This window comes from Papio anubis, chromosome X, assembly GCF_008728515.1.
Source record: "Papio anubis isolate 15944 chromosome X, Panubis1.0, whole genome shotgun sequence".
Classification (NCBI taxonomy): Eukaryota; Metazoa; Chordata; class Mammalia; order Primates; family Cercopithecidae; genus Papio; species Papio anubis.
In genome coordinates, this window is record NC_044996.1 from 127,215,228 (window position 1) to 127,232,538 (window position 17,311).

At 40.8% G+C, this 17,311-nt stretch overlaps 1 protein-coding gene across 4 annotated transcripts in view; it reads left to right on the forward strand.

Annotated features, from left to right (window-relative positions):
• Positions 1–17,311, forward strand: part of SCML2 (Scm polycomb group protein like 2) — a 119,207-nt gene that overhangs the window by 37,118 nt on the left and 64,778 nt on the right. For all 4 annotated transcript variants that reach the window (XM_031660499.1, XM_031660497.1, XM_031660496.1 and 1 more), the window contains one exon: positions 8,996–9,239. In XM_031660499.1, the coding sequence (XP_031516359.1) occupies positions 8,996–9,239 (244 nt within the window). The remainder of the gene's footprint in view (positions 1–8,995; positions 9,240–17,311) is intronic.

A 17,311-nucleotide genomic window follows, 5' to 3' on the forward strand; every position in this document is an offset into this window, starting at 1 on the left:
GTTGAGGCTGCCATGAGCCATGCTTTCGCTACTGCATGCTAACCTTTAGCCTAGGTGACAGAGTGAGACCCTGATTTAAAACAAAACAAAACAACAACAAAAAACAAAACCTCAAATTCCTATTTCTGCAAAATAGGAAACTGGCAAAGGCTGGAAGAAAATTCATACATACTGGTTGGGGAGAAAGTCAGTTAAGAAAATAACAAACATATAGTGAGGCTACATCATTTATCTTAAGGAGAATGGTTAAGGTTTGGAACAGCTGCCATATGGGATGGGAGAGGGTATGGTCTAGGGACACATGACAGTGTTTTGGAGGGCTTAGCTAAGGATGAAGGGTAAAAAATGTGTGTCACTACATGTAATAAGCATGTGGGAGGGACTTTGCTGCAGCAGTGCTCAGCAGCTGTATTAATCTGTTTTCACGCTGCTGATAAAGACATGCCTAAGACTGGGGAGAAAAAGAAGTTTAATTGGACTTACAGTTCCACATGATTGGGGAGGCCTCAGAATCATGGTGGGAGGCAAAAGGCACTTCTTATGTGGTGGCGGCAAGAGAAAATGAGGAAGAAGCAAAAGCAGAAACCCCTGATAAACCCGTCAGATCTTGTGAGACTTATTCACTATCACGAGAATAGCATGGGAAAGACCAGCCCCCATGATTCAATTACCTCCCCCTGGGTCCCTCCCACAACACGCGGGAATTCTGGGAGATACAATTCAAGTTGAGATTTGGTTGGGGACACAGCCAAACCATATCAGCAGCTAAGTATAAATAGGTGAAGTGGATGGTGATATTGAACTAAGGTTTGGAGATAACAGGGCAAGGACAAGGGAATAAGTTGGTTTTGGGTGCTGAGAAGAAAGTAGTGAAATGATGCTTTATAACCTGGATATGAGTGCTGCTTCACATCCTACAATGCACAGAATACACATACACACATACACACATACACATACACACACACACACACACACCCACACACACGTGCACGCCCATTCTGGCTGCAAACGTCATTAGTGCCAAGGCTGGGAAACCCTAACCTGTATTAATCCCCTGGTGAGCTCATCTAATTTCCTGGCTTTAAATACAGTTTATATGCAGATGATTTTCAAATTTGTATTTCCACCCCAGACTTACTTACTCCCAACTCAGATTTGTATGTCCAGCTACCTACTCAACATCTCCACTTGGATGTCTGATGGACATCTCAAACTGCTCCACCTGTTAACCTCCCTATCTCAGGGAGGGGAAACTATCCTTCTAGTTGCTCAGGCTTCAAACTTTGGTAATTATTTCTTTCACACCCTATATCCGGTCCATAAGGAAATCCTATTGACTGTACCTTCAGAATACAGTGAACTTTCCATATCCTTGGGTTCTGCATCCATGGGTTCAACCAACTGCAGATTGAAAATATTAAAAAAAAAAAACCCAAAATACGGTAAAAAATAGTACAAGTGAAAAAACAATATAGTAAAATAGCTGTTTACATACCATTTACATTCTATTAGGCATCATAAGTAATCAAAAGATTACTTAAATTATTTATAATCTAGAGATTATTTAAAATATATGGGGGGATGTATATAGGCTATATGCAAATACTGTGCCATTTTATATCAGGGACTTGAGTGTCCTTGGATTTTGGTATCCTCAGTGGATCCTGGAACCAGTCCTGTGTGAATACTGAGGGACAAATGTATATCCAAAATCCACCCACTTCTTGCCATCTCTATTGTTATCACTCTGATACAAGCTGTCTTTTTCAATCTCAGTTGGATTACTACAGTAGCTTCTCACTGGTCTCTGCATTTATAACTTTACAGGCTATCATCAGCACAGAAACCAGAGTATTCCTTTTAAAATGTAAATCACGGCCGGGCATGGTGCCTCACGCCTGTAATCCCAGCACATTGGGAGGCCAAGACGGGCGGATCACTTGAGGTCAGGAGTTCAAGACCAGCCTGGCCAACGGGGTGAAACCCTGTCTCTACTAAAAATTGAAAAATTAGCTGGGTGTTGTGGTTGCACCAGCAACTCTGATGGCTGAAGGAGGAGAATTGCTTGAACCCGAGAAGTGGGGGTTGCAGTGAGCTGAGATTGCGACACTATACTCCAGTCTGGGCGACAAGAGTGAGACTCAGTCTCAAAAACAAAACAAGCAAACAAAAAACCCACATAAGTCAAATTATATCACTCCTCTGTTCAAACTCTTCCAGGGGCTTCCTGTTTTATTCAGAGTAAAAGAATCCTTACAGTGACATATAAAACTGTATATGATATGACCCCTCATTATCTGTCTGAACTCATTTCTTTCTGCTCTCCTACTTACATGTTACATTTTACCCACACTCACTTCCTTGGTATTCTTTGAACATTTCAGACACAGCTCCTGCTTTAGGGCCTTGACTCTGGCCATTTCCCTCCTTCAGATTTCTGCTCACATGTCACCTTCTATATGAGACTTGTTTTAATTTCCCTATTTAAAGTTGTACAACCCCTCCTTCTACATTGCTCTCTGGATTTCTCTTATTGTGCTGTTCTCTCTCTCTCTCTCTCTCTCTCTCTCTGCATAGCATTTATCATTTCTAATGTATGTGTTTTACTTTTTAAATTATGTTTATTGTCTCTCCTCACTAGCATGTAAGTGCTGTGAAGGAGGGATTTTGTTTTTTTTGCTTGTTAATATATCCCAATAACCTTCAGTAGTGTCTGGAATATAGTAGATACTAAGTAAATATTTGTAAATGAATAAATGAAGGTTAAAGGACTAAAATTCTTGGTGAGGTCAAATAAGTAGTTGATGAAAAATAAGGAGATAGAAGTTCATGTATTAATTTGTGGTCAGAGGTAGGTACTGAGTATATTGCAGTAAACAAAGCATAAAATATGCCCCTTATGGAGCTTACTTTCTACTTGGGGAAATGTTTAATAGATCATGCTAAATAACTAAAGTATATCTTATGTTTTGTACTCTTACATGCTTAGAAGAGAGGTCGACATTTTAGATAGGTTGGCCAGGAGGGTCTGAGAAGGTACCTTTTGAGTGACGATCTGAAGGAAGGAAGACAGTGAGCCATGAGGCTGCAAGAGTAGGATTATTCCCCAGGCAGAGGAGTAATGCAGAGAATGCTGAGACTGGTTTTGGATTTTGTGGGACATGGGAAGAAATAGCCTTTAAGGAGAACCATATTGTAGGTAATCAAGAAGGGAGGTTAGAAGCTGGTTGTGGTGACACGTTCCTGTAGTCCCAGCTACTTGGAAGGCTGAGGCAGAAGGATTGCTTGAGCCCAGGAGATTTGTGTCCAGCCTGGGCAACATAGTGAGGAGACCCTGTCTTTTATTTAAAAAAAAAAAAAAAGGGCCAGACGCGGTGGCTCACACCTGTAATCCCAGCACTTTGGGAGGCTGAGGTGGGTGGATCATCTGAGGTCAGGAGTTTGAGACCAGTTCCGACATGGCAAAACCCTATCTCTACTAAAAATACGAAAATTAGCTGGACATGGTGGAACGCACCTGTAATCCCAGCTACTTGGGAGGCTGAGGCAGGATAATTGCTTGAACCCAGGAGGTGGAGGTTGCAGTGAGCCGAGGTTGTGCCACCGCACTCCAGCCTGGGCAACACAGCGAGACTCTGTCTCAAAAAAAAAAAAAGAAAAAAAAAGGAGGTAGTTAAAAGAGCATTCTTTGTTAGCCATCTTCTAGAATAGAACCATTTTTGTCTCACCATAAAAGAAAAGAGAATTCCTTGTTTATTTTAGCTATTGCTTTTGCAAATTATATTTTTGTGTTCAGGAAGTTATTAAAGAACTGGTGATGATGACAAACCAAATTCTTTAAAAGCATTTCACGTAACATAATGACCTCCAGTTCCATCCATGTTGCTGCATTGACAGGATTTCATTTTTATGGTTAAATAATTTCCCATTGTGTATATATACCACATTTTCTTTATTCACCTGTTGATGGACTCTTGGTTTTTTTGTTTTCTTTCCAACTTTTATTTTAGGTACATGGGGTACATGTGCAGGTTTGTAATGTGGATAGATTGTGTGTTGAGGGGGTTTGGGGCACAGATTATCTTATCACCCCGGTAATAAGCATAGTACCCAATAGGTAGTTTTTTGAACCTCACCCTCCTCCTACCTTCCACCCTCAAGTAGGCCCTGTTGTTTGTTGTTCACCTCTTTGTGTCCATGTGTACTCACTGTTTAGCTCCCACTTATAAGTGAGAACATGCAGCATTTGGTTTTCTGTTCCTTTAGGGTAATGGCCTCCAGCTCTCCATCTGTGTTACAGAGGACATGATCTCGTCCTTTTTTATGGCTGCGTTATATTCCATGGTATATATGTACCAAATATTCTTTATGCAGCCCACCATTGATGGACATCAAGGTTGATTCCACATCTTTGCCATTGTAAATAGTGCTGTGATGAACATGCGTGAACATGTGTCTATGGTAGAACGATTTATTTTCCTTTGGGTATATACCCAGTAATGGGATTGCTGGGTCGAATGGTAGTTCTGTTTTAAGTTCTTTGAGAAATCTCCAAACTGCTTTCCTCAGTAGCTGAACTAATTTACATTCCCAGCAGCGGTGTATAAGCATTTTCTTTTCTCTGCAACCTCACCAGGATCTGCTGTTTTTTGACTTTTTAATAATGGCCATTCTGACTGGTGTGGGATGGTATCTCATTGTGGGTTCTCTTTTTTTTTTTTTTTTTTTTTTTTTTTTTGAGACGGAGTCTCATTCTGTCTCCAAGGCTGGAGTGCAGTGGCCCAATTTCGGCTCACTGCATCCTCTCCTCCCGGACTCACTGTCTCTCGGGTTCAAGAGATTCTCATGCCTCAGCCTCTCGAGTAGCTGGGACTAGCCCCCAAGCCCGGATAATTTTTTGTATTTTTGGTAGAGACAGGGTTTCACCATGTTGACCAGGCTGGTCTTGAACTCCTGACCTCAGGTTATCCAGCCACCTCAGCCTCCCAAAGTGAGGCTGATTACAGGCATGAGCCACCGCACCTGGCCATCTCATTGTGGTTTTGATTTGCATTTCTCTAATGATTAGTGATATTGAGCATTTTTTCATATGCTTGTTAGCCACTTGTACATCTTCTTTTGAGAAGTTCTGTTCATGGGTGGACACTTTTGATTCCATATCTGGCTATTGTGAATAGTATTGCAGTAAACATGGGAGTGCAGATGTCTCTTCAATATACTGATTTCCTTTCTTTTGGATATGTACCCCCAGAAGTGAGATTGCTGGGTCATTTGGTAGTTTTATTTTTTTCTCTGCTTTCTCACCAACATTTGTTTTTTTTTGGTCTTTTTGATAATAGCCATTCTAACTGGGGCGAGATGGCATCTCATTGTGGTTTTGATTTGCATCTGTTGGCTGTTTCTGTGTCTTCTTTTGAGAAATGTCTATTCAGGTCTTTTGCCCATTTTAAAATCAGGTATTTGTTTTTGCTATTGAGTTGTTTGAGTTCCCTATATATTCTGGTTATTAATCCCTTGTGATGGATAGTTTGCCAATATTTTCTTTCTCCCTTTCTGTAGGTTGTCCTTCCCTCCCTCCCTCCCTCCCTGTCCTTCTGTCCCTCCCTCCCTCCCTTCCTGCCTGTCGCCTTCTCATGAAACACACACTTACCCGTGATAGCATCTCACTTTGTTGCCCAGGCTGGAGTGCAGTGGCACCATCTTGGCTCACTGCAACATCCACCTCCCAGGCTCAAGCAGATCCTCCTGCCTCAGCCTCCTGAGTAGCTGGGACTACAGGTGTGCACCACCACACCCAGCTAATTTTTTTTTTTTCTTTTGAGATGAGTCTCGCTCTGTCACCCAGGCTGGAGTGCAATGGCACCATCTTGGCTCACTGCAACCTCCGCCTCCTGGGTTCAAGCGATTCTCCTGCCTTAGCCTCCTGAGTAGCTGGGATTACAGGTGTGCATCACCACACCTGGCTAATTTTTGTATTTTTAGTAGAGACTGGGTTCCACCATGTTGGTCAGGCTGGTCTCAACCTCCTGACCTCGTGATCCACCCACCTCAGCCTCCCAAAGTTCTGGGATTACAAGCATGAGCCAATTTGTATACTTTTTGTAGAGATAGGGTTTTGCTGTGTTGCTCCGGTAGTCTCTAACTCCTGGGCTCCAATGATTTGCCCACCTTGGCATTCCGAAGTTCTGGGATTACAGGCGTGAGCCACCATGCCCAGCCTAGGTTATATGTTTGAATCTTAAAATTAGTTATATTGCATTGCTTATTCCAGTCTTTTAATTGTTTTGTTGCAGAAAATATACATTGCCATTTGAACTTAGTTTTCTTTGCTACAGAAAGTCTCAGTCTGTTATATGACAGTGTAAGGTCCTGGGATCCTTATGTGTGCCTTGAATGTTTTCTGCATTCTGTGAGCATCTAGCACAAGCTTGTCAACTGCTATGTTTATTTTTTGTTAAATGCAGCTCACCTCCCCACTTTTTTCTTCTCATACATAGTAACAGGCAGTTAACCTTTAGCCCTTTCATGTAACACTGCTTCTTACTTACCAGCTATTTATCAAATACTTTGATCTTTAATCATCTACCTTTTGACTTGCTGGCTTTCAGGGTGGGGTTTTTTTAAAATTTATTTTTATTTTTAATTTTACTTTTTACTTTTTTTGAGGCAGGGTCTCACTCTGTTGCCCAGGCTGGAGTACAGTGGCAAGAACACGGCTCACCGCAGCCTGGATGACTTTCGGAGCTCAAGTGATTCTTCTGCCTCAGCCCACTAAGTAGCTGGGACTACAGGTGTGCTGCCACCATGCCCAGATAATTTTCGTATTTTTTGTAGAGACAGGGTTTCGTCTTGTTGCCCAGGCTGGTGTCAAACTCCTGAGCTCAACCAATCCACCCGTCTTGGCCTCCCAAAGTGCTGAATTAGGGATTACAGGTTTGAGCCCAGGGTGGTTTTTAAGAATCAAATTAAGATATGTAATTCAGCCTGGCATGGTAGCTCACACCTGTAATCCCAGCAGTTTGAGAGGCTGAGGTGGGAGGATTGCTTTATGCCAGGAGTTCGAGACCAGCCTGGCCAACATAGCGAGGCCTCGTCTCTATAAAAATAAAATTAAAAAAAGTTCTCACTCATAGGTGGGAACTGAACAATGAGATCACTTGGACTCGGGAAGGGGAACATCACACACCGGGGCCTATCATGGGGAGGGGGGAGGGGGGAGGGATTGCATTGGGAGTTATACCTGATGTAAATGACGAGTTGATGGGTGCAGCACACCAACAAGGCACAAGTATACATATGTAACAAACCTGCACGTTATGCACATGTACCCTACAACTTACAGTATAATAATAATAAATAAATTAAAAAAAAAAAAAAAAAAAGAATATGTAATTAAAAGGACTTTGGAAGCTAATAATTAAGGAGCTTCCAGATTGTAAGAGTGTAAAGAGTAACAATGGAAAAATACAGGGTGATGAGATGTGTTTTAAGGGAGCATTTGAAAAAGAAACCAACCTACCAGATATACTTTTTAAATTGGTGCGAGAATTAGTTGAGAGCTTTTTTACTGTTTTCGGGTGATTCCTTGGTTCTTTCATTTAAAAAATTGCTTGCTGTTGGTTATTGTGCTGGAAATAATAATGTGAATACCTGTTTTTAATAATCTCTTAGTCTTGTAGAGGAATGAACACATTTCTGTAGTGATACTACAATTGAAGATGAAAGTGGCTTGGTTGGAACTGGGCCTAGGAGTGGACAGGGGTTGGTCAGGGAAGCATTCAAGGAAGCTAGGAGAACTGGGCTTTAGCCTGAGTGAGTTGTCCAGGCAGATGCTGGGGTAGGGTGCTCCAAGGAGGTGACTCCGAGACAGACTGTCTAGGTTTAAAATCCAGCTCTGATTGGGAGGTTGTGGTTTTTAATTGAATTTTGGGTAAGTGAAAGGGATTAATCTAGGGTAGTGGTTCTCAACCTCAAGTGCACCTTAGAATTTCCCTGATAATTAAAATATTGCTGCTTCCCAGGCCCCACCATAGACCAATTCAATTAGTATCGCTGGTAGTGTGGTCACAGGTGATTCTAATGTTCATTCAGGCAGAAAATCACCAGTCCAGGACTACTATTTTTTTGTTCTTTTTTTTTTTTTCTCTTTTAATTTGAGCAAATGTCAGTAGAATAGGATTACTATTTCTAGTCTTTTGGCTTAGGTGACTGGATTGCTGTGATGGTGCCATTTAGTAGGATGAAAAGCAGATTGAAAGAAAATATGTTGCTTTTAACATAACACTTGGGCTTTTTAGCAGTTCTGTTAATATTTACATGCTTTAGCCTTTTTGTGACTAATACTTTTTAAAATATTGATTTCTGGATTGGGTATTGTAAATGACCCCAGACTATATGACTTTCATGTTCTTGTGTCTGTATTTTATCCTTTGAGTTTCTTTTTTTTTTTTAATTTTAAGTTATTCATTTTCTTTAGAATTCTTATGCTTTGGGTTTCTTTTAGGATATTATCTGATGTTGTTTCTTTTCTTTGGACTTACCACTTTTTGACACACCAGTTTACATATTCGTTAGGTTTGTCTGACTGCCTGTTGTAAAATTTCTTGTTGATTGCTTTTCCCTGTCCACAACCACTACTATTACCAGCACTAGCTCCACCAGAGCAGGGATGTTTGATTTATTTGTTCATCAATGAATCTTAAGTTCCTGCTACATAGTAGATAATACATATTTCTTGAATGAATGAATCCGGTTGGTTTTGTTTCTTTCCAGGTTCTTGACTCTGCTCTGGAGAAAATATGAGATGTTGGAGAGCAGAGTTTCAGATCTGTGAGAACTGTTGTCTTCCTGTGTTAATTGATAATTAGACGTGGAGCTTAATTTTTGGTTGCTAAGGGTTGTGAGAGAATACGCAACTTTTCACTTCGAGCACATGGGTCTTAATACATCTTAACAATGAAATCTTTTTTTTTTTTTTTTAATGTTTTGATAGGAACCACCAAAGCCCCTACTAAATAATTTTAAAGTGGGGATGAAACTAGAAGCTATTGACAAAAAGAACCCGTATCTCATCTGTCCTGCGACCATTGGAGATGTTAAAGGGGATGAAGTTCATATCACATTCGATGGCTGGAGTGGAGCTTTTGATTACTGGTGCAAGTATGATTCTCGAGATATTTTCCCAGTTGGGTGGTGTCGCCTGACAGGAGATGTATTACAACCCCCAGGAACTAGTGGTAAGATAATAGTTAACTACATTTTCTTTTACTTTATTGAAGTTAGATGTAACTGTCGTTGGTGGCATTGTGGTTAGCATTGGTGGTACTAGGACTTCATGCCCCAACTGGTGGCAGGCAGAACAAAGCACTGTCCAGGCTAGAGAACTGGAGGTAAAGGAAAGCTATGATTAGAATTCTTGAGGTCACTGCAGCATCATAGTCTGAGTTCCAGTCCAACTGGAGAATATGGACAAAGCTAAAAGTCATATTTGGACCATTGAGGTCTTGTTGCTATAAGAAAGTGGGGTGGTACGCACTCAGCTCCTTTTATAGTTGATATTCAATGAAAAATTATGCATGATATTCCATTGTTCATATCTCAAAGATATTTTTTAAAAGGTTGGGCTTAACAACTGTTATAAACATGTCTTACATGATTTTGGTCCTGTTTTTAAGTTAAATTGACACTTTGATAGCCTTAAGTTAAATCTACAGTGAAAATTTTTGACTCTGGGGAAGCCATCATAAATTAGTATGTTATTTTAGTCATGGTAATGTTTATTAGTTGTAACAGTGTTTCCTAAGCTGAGTACTATGATCTTCTAGATATTTTCTTTCAGAGAAAGAAACGTCAACATGTTGATGTTCCTTGGTGACTCTTTCAAGGGCTTAGATATGCCTAACCTGGTCTTCTATGATGGAGTAACTGCTGAGGCTTAAGTGGGGTCTAAGCATAGAACCCAATCATTGGCCTAAGTTTAATATAAACTTAGTGGGATTCAATTAGCTGGACGTGGCGGCATGTGCCTGTAATCCTAGCTACTCAGGAGGCTGAGGCAGGAGAATCACTTGAACCTGGGAGGTGGAGGTTGCAGGGAGCCGAGATCACGCCACTGCACTCCAGCCTGGGTGACAAGAACGAAACTCTGTCTCAAAAAAATAAATAAATAAAAAATAAACTTAGTGGGATTGAATATAAACATACTTTAAAAACTTACCCTACTAAGTATATTTATTTTTATGAGAAAAAAAGATAGATGTAGAAAATAAGTAGGCAAAGTGTACAGAGGAGTGTAATGTCTAGGTAAGAGCTTGTAGCCCTATTATTCTTGCAATGGCTATTAGGATCATCTGTAATTTGGGACTTTAACACATTCCATTATACTACAGTACTATGTACCACAGTGTCCTTTTTATTAGGTACATCTTTAACCAGTTTCCTGTTTCCATAAGTCTAGGAAGTAGATATTAATGGTTGATTTTGTAAAATTTAGTATGATATAGATCTATGTGTATATGATATTAAGATAAATAAAACATAGTCTCTACCCTCAAGAAGTTTACCTTCTAATGGAAGAGGGATGCATGGAGGCATAGACTTGTAAAAAAGAGATAAGAGTATTAGCAACGCAAAAATAGAGATGTATGCTAGATGTGGAGGTGGCCCAAAGACTTCCAGTCTTGGCTGGAGGGAAAGGTGGTTGCATAAAGGAAAGCATCACAAAAGGTGCATGATGTGAGTATTAGATGAGAAGCAGGAGTTTGCCAGGCAGAATGGAGATAAAGGTAGGATGGATACATAACAAAAGTGCAAAATTCCAGTTTATCCTAAAAACTGACGAGTTCATTTTGGAACACAGTTTGGAACGTGTGGCTGAGAATGCTGTTGTCCTCCAGTATTTCTTCCCTCTTTTTTTCTTAGTATTACAATTGGCTGCCTGACATACAGACTACATTTCCAGACTCCTGGCAGTATGGTATGGCCACGAGACTAAGTCCTGGTTGATGGAATAAAAGCATACATAGTGTGTACTTTTTCCAGAAAGTATATTATAGAGAGATGGGCATGTCCTTTCCTCTTCCTTCTTCCTGCTTTTATCCTGCTGTTACGAATGTAGTTTTGACTGGAGCTCCATCTTGGAGCATGAGATGGGGACCATATTGCTAGACACTGTGCAGTGGGTGGAAAGCAGCCAGGAGCCAGAGTGCCTGAGAACTTGGTGGAGCAGAGCTTTCATACTAGCCCATATTATCTGTTTTCAGACAATTGTGAGAAATAAACTTGTGTGTTATATAAGTCGCTGTTCTTTTAGGTTTTTCTATTACTGTTAGCTGAACTCAATCCTAACTGATTCAGGGTAACTTTGGGACATCCAGGTGCACATGTTCATTGGAGCTGCACATGTACATCTGGAGCCTAAAAAAGATAGATCTTGTTGACAAAGCAGGTTTGAGAGTCACCATGTTCACTCAAACAAATATTCTTTGTGCCAAGTGGGATTATAGGTGCTTGGGATGGGAGGGTGAGCAGTTTACTTATTTTGTTGATAGCAGCAAGTGGTGGAAGTTTTGAGCGTGTTTTAATTTTGTGTATATAACAAGTAGAGGTAGAAAAGGACCAGTTCAGAACCTTGTGGGTCAACATTTAAAGCAGTAATTATTACTCTTGAATTGCCAGAGGGAGCTTGTTAAAAGGCAATGCTCGGGAACTCACATCCAGGGGTTTGAATCCCTGGGTTCGGAGTCGGGCTCAGTTGTTTCCAGTGCACATGGTTTGAGGCCTGAACTTTGAGAAGCACAAAAATAAGGAATAGGTAGTAGAAGTCAATCTAGGACACTGGAAAAAAGTATACATAAATGTAGCAGATCACTAGGTTGGTTTCTGTGGCAACAGTAGAGAAAAGATTTTAAGGAGAAAGTACTCAACATTATCAGAGGCAGTGTAAAAGTCAAGCAAGAGGAGAACTCGTTAGTGGTCTTAGTAAAACTATGGTTACTTGGCTTCTTTAAAAAGCTAGATTTAGATGGTATCTCATTGTGGTTTTGATTTGCATTTCTCTGATGGCCAGTGATGATGAGCATTTTTTCATGTGTCTGTTGGCTGTATGAATGTCTTCTTTTGAGAACCGGCTCGTTCATATCCTTTGGCCCACTTTCTCGATGGGGTTGTTTTGTTTTTTCTTGTAAATTTGTTTTGAGTTCTTGTAGGTTCTGGATATTAGCCCTTTGTCAGATGAGTAGATTGCAAAAATTGTCTCCCACCCTGTAGGTTGCCCGTTCACCTGGATGGTAGTTTCTTTTGCTGTGCAGAAGTTTTAGCTTAATTAGATCCCATTTGTCAATTCTTGGCTTTGTTGCTGTTGCTTTTGGTGTTTTAGACATGAAGTCCTTGCCCATGCCTATGTCCTGAATGGTATTACCTAGGTTTTCTTCTAGGTTTTATGGTATTAGGTCTAACATTTAAAGTTCTAATCCATCTTGGAATTAATTTTTAGAGAAGGGAGTAAGGAAAGGATCCAGTTTCAGCTTTCTACTTATGGCTAAATAATTTTTCCCAGCACCATTTATTAAACAGGGAATCCTTTCCTCATTTCTTTGTTTTTCTGAGGTTTGTCAAAGATCAGATGGCTGTAGATGTGTGGTATTATTTCTGAGGACTCTGTTGTGTTCCATTGGTCTATATCTCTGTTTTGGTACCAGTACCACAGTTGTTTTGCTACTGTAGCCTTGTAGTATAGTTTGAAGTCAGGTAATGGATGCCTCCAGCCTTGTTCTTTTGACTTAGGATTGTCTTGGCGATGGCTCGCTTGGTTCCATATGAACTTTAAAGTAGTTTTTTCCAATTCTGTGAAGAAATTCATTGGTAGCTTGATGGGATGGCATTGAATTCTATAAATTACCTTTGGGCAGTATGGCCATTTTCATGATATTGATTCTCCTATCCATGAGCATGGTATGTTCTTCCATTTGTTTGTGTCCTTTATTTCAGTGAGCAGTGGTTTGTAGTTCTCCTTGAAGAGGTCCTTACATCCCTAGTAAGTTGGATTCCTAGGTATTTCTCTATCTTTGAAGCAATTGTAATAGAAGTTCATTCATGATTTGGCTCTCTGTCGTCTGTTACTGGTGGTATAAGAATGCTTGTGGATTTTGCACATTAATTTTGTATCTGAGACTACAAGTTTCATCAGCTTAAGGAGATTTTGGGCTGAGACAATGGGGTTTCTAAATATACAAATCATGTCATCTGTTAGGACAATTTGACTTCTTCTTTTCCTAACTGAATTTTAATTTCTTTTCTTTGCCTGATTGCCCAGCTAGAACTTCCAACACTATGTTGAACAGGAAATGGTGAGAGAGGGCATCCCGTTCTGTGCCGCTTTCAAGGCAACTTTTCCAGTTTTTGCCCATTCAGTATGATATTGGCTGTGGGTTTGTCATAAACAGCTCTATTATTTTGGAGATATGTTCCATCAATACCGTAATTTATTGAGCGCTTTTTAGCTTGAAGGGTTGTTGAATTTTGTCAGCTGGGCCTTTTTCTAAAATCTATTGAGATAATCATGTGTTTTGTCTTTGGTTCTATTTAGCGTTGATGCTATTGACTTGCGATGTTGAACCAGCTTTGCATCCCAGGGATGAAGCCTCCACTTCATCATGGTGGATAAACTTTTTGATGCTGCTGGATCCGCTTGCCAGTATTTTATTGAGGATTTTTGTATGGATGTTCCTCAGGGATATTGGTCTAAAATTTTTATTGTGTCTCTGCCAGAATTGCAAAATCATTAAAAGTCAGGAAACAACAGATGCTGGAGAGGATGTAGAGAAATAGGAACACTTTTTTACACTGTTGGTGGATTGTAAACCAGTTCAACCATTATGGAAAAACAGTATGAAGACCCCCGCTGGTTCAGGAACTAGAAGTACCATATGACCCAGCTATCCCATTACTGGGTATATACCCAAGGATTATAAATCATGCTGCTATAAAGACACATGCACACGATGTTTATTGCAGCACTATTCACACAAGCAAAGACTTGGAATCAACCCATATGTCCATCAGTGACAGACTGATACTAAGAAAATGTGGCACATATAATAATTCATGGAATACTATGCCATAAAAGTATGTTTGTGTCCTTAGGACATGGATGAGCTGGAAACCATCATTCTATAAACTGTCGCAAGAACAGAAAACCAAACACCGCATGTTCTCACCTCATAGGTGGAATTGAACAATGAGATCACTTGACTGGGAAGGGGAACATCACACAATCGGGCCATCCATGGGAGGGGGAGGGGGAGGGGGAGGGATTGCATTGGGAGTTATACCCGATGCAAAATGAGGAGCTGATGGGTGCTGACCAGCCGATGGGCGCAGCACCAACACGGCACAGGCATGGCTATTGATGTAACAACCTGCATCGTTATGCACATGTACCCTAGAACTTAAAGTATAATAAAAAAAATAAAAATAAAAATAAAAACTAAAAAAAAAATAAATAAAAAGCTAGATTTAGAGAGTCAAGGAGTAAATAGGAAATGCACAGTGTTAAAAAAAAAAAAGAAAAAGAAAAAGTGGCTTCCCAATACTTTGTGAGATCTGCCTTCTCTGTCTTTACCCCAGTTGACATTCACTTTGAGTGAACTTTAGAAATCGTACGTCACTTTATGTCCCTTTACCCTCTATTATATATAATTGTCTTCAATATTGAGAACCACATTAGTGTTATAATTTTTGCTTCCGCCATCAAACATAACTTAGAAAACTCAAGAGAAGGAAAGTCTGTTGTATTTATTTATATTTTTACCCTTTAAGTTGTTCTTTCTTAATTCCTGATTTTCAAAATTTCCTTATATTATCATTTTCTCCTGTTCAGAGAACTTCTTTTAACCATGCTTTTAGGGTTGGGTGGCAACAAATTCTCTGTTTTTTGAAGACAGGGTTTTGCTGTGACACCCAGGCTGGAGTGCAGTGGTGCAGTCATGGCTCACTGCAGCTTCAACTTTCCAGATGCAAGCGATTGATCCTCTTGCCTCAGCCTCCCCAGTAACTGGGACTACAGGCACGTGCTACCATGCCAGGCTAATTTTTTAAATTTTTAGTAGAGATGGGGTCTCACTGTGTTGTCCAGGCTGGTCTTAAACTGTTGGACTCAAGTGATTCTCCCTCTTCAGCCTCTCAAAGTGTTGGGATTATAGGCATGGGCCACCACACCCAGCCCTCTTCTTCATTCTTGAGGGATAGTTGCTGGATATAGAATTCTAGGTTGGTAATTCTTTTCATTTTTTTTTCTTTTCTTTTCTTTTTTTTTTTTTTTTGAGCCTGAGTCTTGCTCTGTCGCCAGGCTGGAGAGCAGTGGTGTGATCTCGGCTCACTGCAACCTCCGCCTCCTGGGTTCAAGTCATTCTCCTGCCTCAACCTCCCAAGTAGCTGGGACTACAGGCGCCCACCATCACGCCCAGTTAATTTTTATAATTTTAGTAAGGACAGGGTTTCACCATATTGGTCAGGCTGCTCTCGAACTCCTGACCTCAGGTGAACCATCCGCCTCGGCCTCCCAAAGTGCTAAGATTACAGGTGTGAGCCACCGTGCCTGGTCAATAATTCTTTTCTTTTCGCACTTGAAAAGTATTCTGCAACTTCTGTCTGGCTTCTATGGTTTCTGATGAGAAATTTACTGTTATTCAGATTATTTTTCCTTACAGCCTTCATATAATTATGGATTTGTTTTTTCTTGTAGTTCTTTCAATTTTGCTTTCTGCTTTATCTATTTTGTGGCTATATTACCAAGTGTGTACCAATTTTGAATTGTTATAACTTCCTGGTGGACTGAACCTTCCACAGTAACCTGATTTATTTATGGTTTTTCTCCTGGTGCCGGGGAAACCAACCTAATGATTTTTTTTTTTTTTTGAGACGGAGTCTTGCTCCGTTGCCCAGGCTGGAGTGCAGTGGTGTGAACTTGGCTCGCTGCAACCTCTGTCTCCTGGGTTCAATAGATTTTCCTGCCTCAGCCTTCTGAGTAGCTGGGATTATAGGCACCTGCCACTACACCTGGCTAATTTTTATATTTTTATTAGAGACAGGATTTCCCCATGTTGGCCAGGCTGGTCTTGAACTCCTGACCTCAGGTGATCTACCCGCCTTGGCCTCCCAGAGTGCTGGGATTACCGGCGTGAGCCACCATACCTGGCTGATCTCCTTTTTTTAACCTTTATGTCTACCTTATCTGATGACCAGATTTTGTGTGAATGATGTTCTTGTTACCTTTTTCTGACTAATGCTCAAACTTGTTTTTTTTTTTTTTGAGACAGGGTCTCACTTTGTCACCCAGGCTGGAGTGCAGTGGCGTGATCTCGGCTCAGTAAAGCCTTGACTTTCTGGGCTCCAGTGATCCTCCTGTCTCAGCTCCCCAAGTAGCTGGGACTACAGGTGCGCACCACCTCACCTGGCTAATTTTTGTATTTTTAGTAGAGACCGGGTTTCACCACGTTACCAAAGCTGGTCTCGACCTCCTAGACACAAGCAGTCTGCCTGCCTCGGTCTCCCAAAGTGCTGGGATTACGCGCATGAGCCACCACGCCTGGCCAAGAAGTTGCCATACTATTTTCCATAATGGCTGTACTAATTTACATTCCCACCAATGGTGTATAAGAGTTCCCTTTTCTGGCTAGGCATAGTGGCTCACCCTCTAATCTCTACACTTTGGGAGGCTGAGTTGGGAGGATTGTTTGAAGCCAGGAGTTTGAGACCAGCCTGGGCAACACAGTGAGACTCTGTCTCCACAAAAAAATAAAAAAGTAAACTGGGCATGGTGATACGAGCCTATAGTCCTAGCTGCTGGCGAGGCTGAGGTGGGAGGATTGCTTGAGCCCTGGGCCTCATTAGCCCAGTGAGCTATATTCATGTCACTGCACTATAGCATGGGCAACAGAGCAAGACCTTGTCTCTATTTAAAAAAAAAAGAAAAGAAAAAGAAAATAAAAGAGTTCCCTTTTCTCTGCATCCTAGCTAGCATCTATTGTTTTTTTTTTTTTTTTGTCTTTTTAATAGTAGCCATTCTTACTGGAGTAAGATGACAACTCATTGTGGTTTTGATTTCCATTTCCCTGATGATTAGTGATGTTGAGCATTTTTTCGTACACTTGTTGGCCATTTGTATGTATTGTTTTGAGAAATGTCTGTTCAGATCCTTTGTCCACTTTTTTTTTTGAGATGGAGTCTCACTCTGTTGCTCAGGCTGGAGTGCAGTGGCACGATCTTAGCTCACTGCAACCTCTGCCTCCCAGGTTCAAGCAATTCTCCT